The sequence below is a fragment of the Dipodomys spectabilis genome, unplaced genomic scaffold (assembly GCF_019054845.1).
Source record: "Dipodomys spectabilis isolate Male_0828 unplaced genomic scaffold, ASM1905484v1 ptg000019l, whole genome shotgun sequence".
NCBI classification, from domain to species: domain Eukaryota; kingdom Metazoa; phylum Chordata; class Mammalia; order Rodentia; family Heteromyidae; genus Dipodomys; species Dipodomys spectabilis.
In genome coordinates this window covers 12,142,340-12,151,898 of record NW_024870696.1, presented here as the reverse complement: position 1 = coordinate 12,151,898, position 9,559 = coordinate 12,142,340, and the positions used below count along the sequence as shown (strand labels likewise).

The following is a 9,559-nucleotide window of genomic DNA, read 5'->3' as shown; positions in this document are numbered from 1 at the left end:
TACAGAGGATAGGAGAAAATTCATAGGAGAGAGAGGAGGGCCTCATGATTTTCTGTGCTTTGGAGCTCTCCGAGTAATGTGATATAATTAAGCAGTTCCACTTTTTAACCAAAATCAGATCCAATCTGAAACAAACTACCCAGGAATGTTTGGGGATTTTCTTGCCTAACCCAGGCTGGAAAAGTTGAATCCAGGGATACAGATAAACTCCATTCTTGAGCAATTTCAGACTTCACAGGTTCTTTCCACTGTGCTGAAAATAGCAGCCAGTTATTCAAAGGAATTACAACTGAGTAACCTAACAAAGTGCTCTCATCCCTGGATTAAGGTATCAGACCAAGAGAAAACCATGCAAGACTTGGGCGATAGAAAATGACGTTGCCTAAGAAGCTCACATCATTACACAGTGAGGAAGAACCGAAGGTAATGTGGAAAAGAAAATGGACCCCTTTATAACCTGACCCTTGTTTATTTCTGATCTGTAGAAAAGGTGGGGTTGGAGGCATGGCTCAGTTGGTAGAGCACTAGTTAGGGACAGAGTTTGAGTCTTGGTCTCAGACCTAAAAAAAAAAGAAGAAAAAAAAAGAAAAGAAAAAGGGGGAGGTGTGTCACAGTGGAATTGTATATATAGTAAGGACTAGGCACTTCGTGTGTGTGTGTGTGTGTGTGTGTGTGTGTGTACACGCGCGTGCACGCGTGTGTGCGCACACTCATGCATGTGCCAGTCCTAGGACTTGAACTCAGGGCCTGAGCGCTGTCCCTGAGCTTTTGTGCTCAAAGTTAGTACTGTACTACTTGAGCCAGAACTCCACTTCTAGCTCTCTCTCTCTCTCTCTCTCTCTCTCTCTCGTTAATTGGAAATAAGAATCTCTGATAGTCTTTCCTGCCCAGACTGGCTTTGAACCTCAATCTTTAGATCTCAGCTTCTTGAGTAGCTAGGATTACAGGTGTAAGCCACCAGTGCTGGATTCACTTCATGTTTAATTTGAGCTCTAACTCAATGCTTTTAATTGAGGGAGAGTATATTTATCACTGAGAGGCTGAGTTTGATTTTACAGTGTAGCTGAATGCTAATTCTAGAATGAAGTATTGGCATTGATGTGTGAGGGAGCCTGGATAATCTTAAAATGAGATTCTCAGTGGAGTGGTCATGAGGAGCAAACTCCGGCCCCCCCCCCCCCCCCCAGCTCTCAGCACCCAGCCGCTCACACCAGCACACTCAGTACCACTTGGCTGCCAGTGTGGTAGTTGTCAAAATTATTATTAGTCATTTAAAATACGTCCAGCATTTCCTATTTAGGAAAGAGGATTGGCCTCTAAATGTCACAGAGGTTTGCAGACTTCAGAATTTCATTTATGAATAGTGGAAGTGTTTCAGATTTAAATTTAGAAGCAGTTAGAGACATGGTTTCCTGGACTTCCTTCTTCCAAAGGGCATGGTGGCATCTCTGATGGAAGGGCAGCGGCCTCGGACTTCCTCTCCTCTCAGCAGCGGCCTGGGACTCTGCTCTGCAAGGCGGACACTTACCGCAGTGTCTGCTGTTCCCATCTGGCTCTCATCCCGGTATCTGTGGTCTAGGTAGAGGGTGACAAACGCTGGGCAGGATTCTACCCACTCACCCCACGTTTCACGGATGAACTCGTGGGAATCCATGAGGAATGTTCAGTGAACTGATGGCACAGTACTCAACTTCCCTTTCTCTGACCTCTCTCTGTTCTGTCCCTCTCCTCTCCCCGCTTTGTGTTTCCAGGATTGGGATTTGAACTGAGGGCTTTACATTTGCTCTACTTGCTTGCTCATGATGGGTGCATGCGTCCAGCTTGCTCACGATGAACCATGCATCCAGTCCAGCTTTTTGTTGGTTACTTGGAGATTCCATCTCAAAAAGTTTTCTGCCTAGGTTGGCAGGCCACATGCATTTCTGTGTAAAATGGAATGGTGCCACTGAGCCAGGGCTTTGCTTCAGAGCGCAGGGTTTACTGGTGGCTTGCCAACCTCCCAGGATTTATACAGTCGATCCAGGAAACAAAATCATTTCCATGTATGGGCATTTTCCCTTACCAATAAAGAATAAACTGGAATTTGAATCCCGCCCTCCCCCCATCGTTGTATTTGACAATGAAATTCTTAATGCAAATGCTGCTGTAATTAGAAGTTTCTGGGGAAGCACTTTTTTAAGGGTAGGGAGTTGGGTGGACAGGTCTGCCGGGGCCGGGCATGTTAGCCAGCCCCGTGCTTCAGCTTTTATCATAAGTGAGTTTGAGAGCCGGCGACATGCCAGGCATTCCTTTGGAAAGTTAACCAAGGTAAGGATAGAACTCAAGACAAAAATCAACATGTCACTTGTAGTTCTATTTGGGGTTTGGGGTTAGAGAGATGACAGCTTTGTAAAATGATTTACTCAGAATGGTGGAAAGAAAAGTCCCGGGAGTGCTGACTGAGCTGCAGAAGCAACCTTGGGGGAAGGGGACTTCCAGGGCCTCAGGCTTGCTGGCCACGCCCCGTGGACATGTTCCAAAACCTTCCGGCTCTGCTGGCTCCGTGCCTGGAGAGCCCCTCATAAGCAGAACAGGATCCCCACCAGCGCCAGGGGCTTGCTACACGGATGAATGTGACAGCTTCCATGTGACAGCTTCCGGGCAGAAGAAGCAAAATTCTCCGTTCTGACTTCCTAGAACCAAAGTCCAGGATGGGGTTGAAACGTATGCCTTGAGCAAAAAAGCTAAGGGACAGCACCCAGGCCTTGAGCTTAAACCATGTTACTGGCACAAAAAGAAGAGGAAGAAAGAAAAAAAAGAGATAGATAAGGAGGAGGAGGAGAGGAAGAAGAGGAAAAGGAGGATGAGGAGGAGGAGGAAGAGAAAGAAGAGGAGGAGGAGGAACAAGAGAAGGAGGAGGAAGAGGAGGAAAAAGAGGAGGAGGAAGAAGAGGAGGAGAAGAGAAGGAGGAGGAGAAAAGTTCTGGTGTGTAATTATGGAGGAGGCTGCTGGCTGGTTGTTCTGGACCCAGAGAAACTGCTGCTCATTTACTGCCTCTGGTCCAAATGACCTCTGGAGTCCTTTTATGGCTAATATCTTGGTAAGCGCAGAAGTATTGGTTCCAAGTCCTCTGTGACTTGACTCTAGATGTGTACTCACCATCCACAGTCTGTCCAAGCTGGAATGGCTGCTGATAAATAACCTCTGATTGCACATCCAATGCATCTAGTATTGTGAATTTGTCTTAATGATGCTTTTAAATCAGACTAACGAAAAATGTGGAATTAGATTGCCTGTTTTTTTTTTTGTTTGTTTGGTTGTTTTGCTTTTCTTTGTTCGTCATGGGACTTGAACTAGAGGCCTGGGCACTGTCCCTGAGCATTTTGCTCAAGACTAGTGCTCCACCACTTTGAGCCACAGCACCACTTCCAGTTTTATGGTGGTTAATTGGAAATGAGTTTCAGGGACTTTCTTGCCAGGGCTGGCTTTGAACTGCGATCTTCAGATCTCAGCTTTCTGAGCAGCTAAGATGAAAAGTGGGGGCCACCAGCACCTGGCAGATTGCCTGGTTTTGGCTTTGCCCCTCTGAGCATGTTATTTAGCTTCTCCACATATCAGTAAACCTGATTCAAAGGGTTATTTAGACGATCTATTATTTAATATACATAAAGGATTTGCAACTGTGATTGAAAAAAAAATAGTGGGCTTTGCCTATGGGTTTGCTATGGTTATTACCATGTCAAAAACTGATAGAAAATGAAAATGTCTCTTCCAACTTTTTGTGTGCATGCCCATACCAAGGCTTGAAATCACTTTGTCACTAGGCTTACTTGCTTACAGCTGCACTCTACCACTTGAGCCATGCCTCCAGTCTAGTATTTTGATAAAGTTGTGCAGACTTTTCTGCATAGGATGGAAAGTATTAAAACCACATCCTCCAGGTCTCAGCCTTTTGAGTAGCTAAAATTACAGGTGTGAGCTACTGGTACCCAACTCTGTTCCAAAGCTGAGATATGGTAAACTAGCAATCTGTGCTTAAAATGAAGCTTACCTTCCAGGCTTTATTTCGCAGGGCCTTATCCCTTCTTCTTACAGGGCTATAAACATCACACACCCTGGAAGGACAGACCTGCAAGGAGCATTGTTCTTGGGGACAGAATTATCAACCAATAGTTGACAGAAGTGTCAACTATTGGGAAGAAAAATTCTAAACACTTTGTCTTGGGGAACTGAAATGTTAACTGTAACTGCACACTGAGAAGTTGCTGTTGCTGCTGCTGTTCTTCTGTCCCAGGGCGACTCAAACTTGGTGTCTGATGCTTTCACTCACTGGCTGGTGCTCTACCACCTGAGCCTCACCTCCAACCCCTTAGACACTCAGTTTTGAGAGAGAAGAATTGCTTATTTATTTATTTGAATGCTGAACATCTGGCTCAAGCTCCACTTTTCTGCACAAAGCATCCACAGCTACGCCAGTGCTTTCCTCACACACTTGGGCTGAAGTTCTCACATCATTTGATAATCGTGTACGGACTCCATTGTTTGTGAGTTACCTTAGGTTTGTAGAATTATCTATAGAATTCACTTAGTCAATGAACAGGTATTGGGGGCCTTTGATGATGGAGAAAAGGAGCGATTGTTCTGGGCTGTGTTTATATAAATACTTCTCACTTTTTGGGCTGGGAAGGTGGCTCAGTGGTAGAGCGCTTGCCTTGTATGCATGAGGCCCTGGGTTTGATTCCTCAGCACATAAGCAAAAAGAAAAAGCCAGAAGTGGCACTGTGGCTCAAGTGGTAGAGCGCTAGCCTTGAGCTGAAGAACTGAGGGACAGTGCCCAGGCCCAGATTCAGGCCCCACGACCGGACCCCAAAAAAAAAAAAAACTTCTCACTATTTGATCTCTAGCAGGAACCAAAGCCCTCTCTTTGATTGACAGCTACCTCTCAGTTATTGCCACTGGCTTCGTTGGAAGGGGCAGTGGAGGACATACCAAGATTTGTCATTTTCTGGATATTACTTCAGTTAGCACAATGGCCTTGCCTGAGACAATTAGTCGCAGCGTTTTCCTGTGGGATCATGGAGTGGCAGGAGCCATTTCCTGGGAGAGGTTAAAGCCATGCGGAATGGGATCGTCTATCTCGGTCAGCTGCACTGGCTAGGATGGAGTGGTACTTACCCTAGGAGAGGCTGGCCTGGACCTCAGTGCCTTTTGCTGGGCCAGGGACTGAGGAATTAGGGGCACCCAGGGGAGAACCTTTGGTCCTGCCAGGCCATAGTGAGGGGATGGGGTGTGTGGGGCGTGGGGTGCTGGAGGAGTTGGGTGCGCTGGGGAAGGCGAGGCTGCAGTGTTTCAGAGGGAGCTGGACCCTCGGTGGGCGGATCTTGTGGGCGCCCTCGGTGTGGTGTGTTTGAGAACAGAGGCCGGGAGGAATCCGGGCTTCTTTCTGCGTCTGAGCACTTGAGCCTGGGGCCTCCAGTGTGAGGAAGGGGCGGGCAGCTCCCCACCTCTGTGAACTCTGCCCGGGACCACCCCAGGAGAGACGGGCTGTGGGGGAGCTGTTGGCACATTCCAGGGGAAGGAGCCCTGGGCCTCGGCTTTGGGGCCCCACCCTCGGCTCTGCGCGGGCCAGGTGCGCTGTGAGCCCTCCTGGCGTGGAGGGGGGCGGCGGCGGGGCCGGGTGGGGGCGGCGCGCGCACAGCTGGGGTGTGCTGTGTGTTTGTCTGCCTCCCAGGGCTGGGTCCTCCTTGTTCACAGGTGAGTCACGCCCCGAAACACAGGCTCTCTTCCTGTCAGGACTGAGTCAGGTAGGGGAGTCGATAAAACCACCTGATCGGGGAGAAGGAAGGCACAGCCCAGCGCAGACGACTCCCAGCCCGGCCCTGCCCGGCGACCCCCGCGCGTTGGCCTGGCACCCGAGGCCGGGCCATGCCTGCCCTGTGGCTCAGCTGCTGCCTCTGCGTCTCGCTCCTCCTGCCTGCCGCCCGGGCCACGTCCAGGAGGGAAGGTGAGTTGAGAGAGTGGCTTCCAGCCCTGGCTGTGGACTTAGCTTTCTCTGCAGACCGTGATGGCTGATCGCACCGCCCCCAGGACCCCCCCCAACTTGGGCGAGAACCTCTTTTTCAGGGCCCTTCCCTCCCCGATTTGGGGCTTTTTGTTAAAGTGACTGTAATAGTCATAGTAATGCCGATTTTAAGCATGTGAAGGTAGAGGGCTGTGTCAAACGAGGCTTCTCCTTGCTTGGGGACAGTTTCTTTCTCTCTGCTCCCCCCCACCCCGGCCCCACTCTTTAATTTTTCCATCGAGAAGCCTCTATTGAATCAGTCATGTGCTGATGAATGGTTTTCCTAGTCTGTGCATTGATGAATAGGATCCCGGTGTGAATTTTTCCATCCCTTAGAAACGCCATGAAGATGGGAAAGGAACTTTCCTTTTTTGAGATGGAAGTCATCTAAGCCTGAGAGTGCTTAGAATTTTTGTGTCATGGCCCTTCTCCATCTTTTTGCGGAATACTCATCAAGCAGACATTTATTAGGCACCTGGTCTGATCCCGGCCCCCACGGCAGTCCTGTCTGAGCAGTGAAGTGTATGCAAACAACAACTTTTTGAGAACCTAGCAACTGTTTACCATTCGCGTGTGTCAGCTCTGACGACACACAGCGGGTGTTTTCCTGGTGGTGCACTGGTAGCCAGGAAGCTTTTCTTAATGACCTGGGGTTTATATAGCTTGCAGTACCTCAGACCCTTTCAATAATCACTCAACAAATCCAAGGCCAAAGACCACTTTCACCCCCTGTGTTGATGACAGTTCTTTTATTATTTTCTCCAGAAGACTCAAAATTAACTTTCACTACATCATCCCTGACTGCATTTTTAAAAAAAGTGTGCTGGTCACAAACAGGATAACTGTGAAATGACAAGTATGTTAATTTGCTTGATTGTAGTAACCATTTCACTCTGTAGAGCAAAATGTCATATAAGGTCACTGTAGACCTAAAATATATACAGTATACTTTTTTTAATGTATGAAAATGGTCACGTGGCGTAGGTTCCATTACTGTTAGGATAAATAGTTGGAATTTAGAAGAAATCATCTAAAAGTGGAAAATCTCTAGCAGAATTAAACTTAACTGCTTATTAACTTAGAATCTCTTGACTTTAAAAGTGAGCAATTGGAAATAGAATCACTCAAGGCCACTTAGCTACAGCAGAAATGGAGCTGGTTATTGGTTCAAGGATTCTTAGGGCTTCCCCCATCCAGAAAGTTTCTTTTCAAACTATATTCTAACAGTAATAAGAGAATAAGGAACATTTTTTATATGATAAGGAATTAATAAAGCAATTTTTACCACTTGGCCACAATTGAGGTGATATATGTGATAGCACTAGATAATAACGTATAGAGGATGCTATCAATTGTTAAATAATGTATGATTCAAGAACACAGAGCTGGGACTCTGCCTTGTCAGGAATGGACCAGCTGTGGAGCATCCTGTGTAGACGTGACATCAGAGAGAGCATTCAGCCTCATTTGTAGACTTCTTCCTCCCTGGAGACTGACTGCTAGAAGCTTTATTTGGTGGCTCAGAGAGAATGTGGAAACTTTGGGGTTAGGGTAAGATCACACATACTCATGGATGCCAGGATGTGCTGAAAGGTTTGGGCTAAGGGTGTGGTACCTGTCCTGTCCCAAAGTAACTGCAATGTGAGGGCTTGAAGCAGTGAAGCTGCTTTCTGGTTGTTGCCCACAGGTGAAATTACTGCAAAGATATAATCAGCAAGACTTTGAGGGCCGGTCTCAGCTAAAGCCCAGGCTTTAGTCAGCCTGATCTGGCTACCAATTTTGGTTCATTTCCCTCCTAGTTTCTCATTAGTAAGCTTTCAGGCTCCTCAACAAGTTGGAGTCTGCTTCTTCGCCTGCCCGAGACACGGAAACAGTGGTGCTGGGCTACCTTGTATACTTGTCAAGAGCTTAAAAGATGATTGTAAACTGCACTAAAATGTCTGGAACCACATTTCTTTTTAAAAAGTCTAGAGTTAGCTGGGCACCAGTGGCTCACACCTGTAATTCTAGCTACTCAGTAAGTTAAGATCTGAAGATGATGGTTCAAAGACAGCCTGGGCAGGAAAGTTCATGAGACCCTTATCTTCAATTAACCATCAAAAAGCCAAAGGCGAAGCTGTGGCTCATGTGGTAGAGCACTAGCCTTGAGTTAAAAAGTTTAGGGAGAGTGCCCAGGACCAGGACTAGCATACACACACACACACACACACACACACACACACACACACACACACACACATACAGTGTAGAGTCAAGGGTGTCATCAGTATTGTGAACTCATGGCCAGAGAGCATTGAGAAAGACAATGGCTGACCTCTTCCCTTTTATTGGTGCCAGTCTTGGGGCTTGAACTCAAGGCCTGGGTGCTGTCCCTGAGCTTTTTTGCTTAAGTCTGAAGCTCTTGAGTCAAACTCCACTTCTGACTATTTTGGTAGATAGTTAAAGATAAGATTCTGCTGGACTTTTCTGCCTGGATTGGCTTGGAACCCTGATCCTCAGATCGCAGCCTCCTGAGTAGCTAGGGTTACCGAAGTAAACCACCAGCTCCCTACTAAGGACTCTGCTTTGAGATCTTGTAGCTTGGATTGTGCAGTTAGGATCTAGTCTGGCAGGCAAAGAATTGTGGAGGGGTTGAAGCTGGGGTGGGCATGATTGGATTCATTCATTTAAGGACTTGGAGAGTAGAGTGGAGAAAGCTTTCTCCATTGCCATGGCCCTGGCAATAATACAAGTGAGAGTTGACTATGGTAGAAATAGCAAAGAAGAAACAATTTATAGAAACACTTAGAAGGTAAAATCTAAAGAATTTGATGATCTCATGAGTATGACTTAGGTATATGAGTAAGAGGAAATGGTTAGAAAAAAAAGGAATACTAGCTGAATGCTGATGGCTTATACCTATAATCCTAGCTACTCACAAGGCTGAGATCTTGAGATCTTATCTCTGGTTAACCATTAAAAAAAATCAGAGGTGAGTTGTGGCTTAAGAGATAGAGTGCCCGCTTGACCAAAAAAATCCAAGCAAGAGCAAGAGGCCCTAAATTCAACTCCTCCGGTACCCCAGGGTGCGCGCCCGCACGCGCGCGCGCACACACACACACACACACACACACACACACACACACACACACACACACACACAGAGTCTAGGATAGATCCAAGTCTGTAAGTCAGTTGGGTGAAGAGGAGGGAGCAGGTTCCGTGGAGGGAGGGGTCCTGTTGAATTGGAGATGCCCAACAGCTCCAGGGAAGCACTGGAATTATGATTTTGAAGTTGGATGGAGATATAAATTTGGGAGTCCACAGGTGGAAAGCAGAGCCTTGGCCACAGGTGAGGAAAACTAGGATGGCGAGATGGGAGAACGCTCTACACTTACAAAGGAGAGAGCGAGGCAATGAAAGAGATGAGGAGGAGGAGTATGAAGGAAGGACGAGGATCAAGAAAGACCAGTGTTTTGTTAATCGAGGAAGAATCTCAGCAGCTCAGAAGTGATAACTGATGTCAGATGCCCCAATCTA

General features: G+C 47.1%; 1 protein-coding gene across 1 annotated transcript in view; it reads left to right on the top strand.

The window, feature by feature from the left end:
- The first annotated feature begins 261 nt into the window (after positions 1–261).
- The window catches only part of Lamc2 (laminin subunit gamma 2), a 70,913-nt gene continuing 61,615 nt past the window's right edge, over positions 262–9,559 (top strand). Inside the window, exons 1-2 of the mRNA XM_042674618.1 lie at positions 262–423; positions 5,773–5,983. Coding sequence (XP_042530552.1) covers positions 5,905–5,983 — 79 coding nt within the window. The 5' untranslated portion in view covers positions 262–423; positions 5,773–5,904. The remainder of the gene's footprint in view (positions 424–5,772; positions 5,984–9,559) is intronic.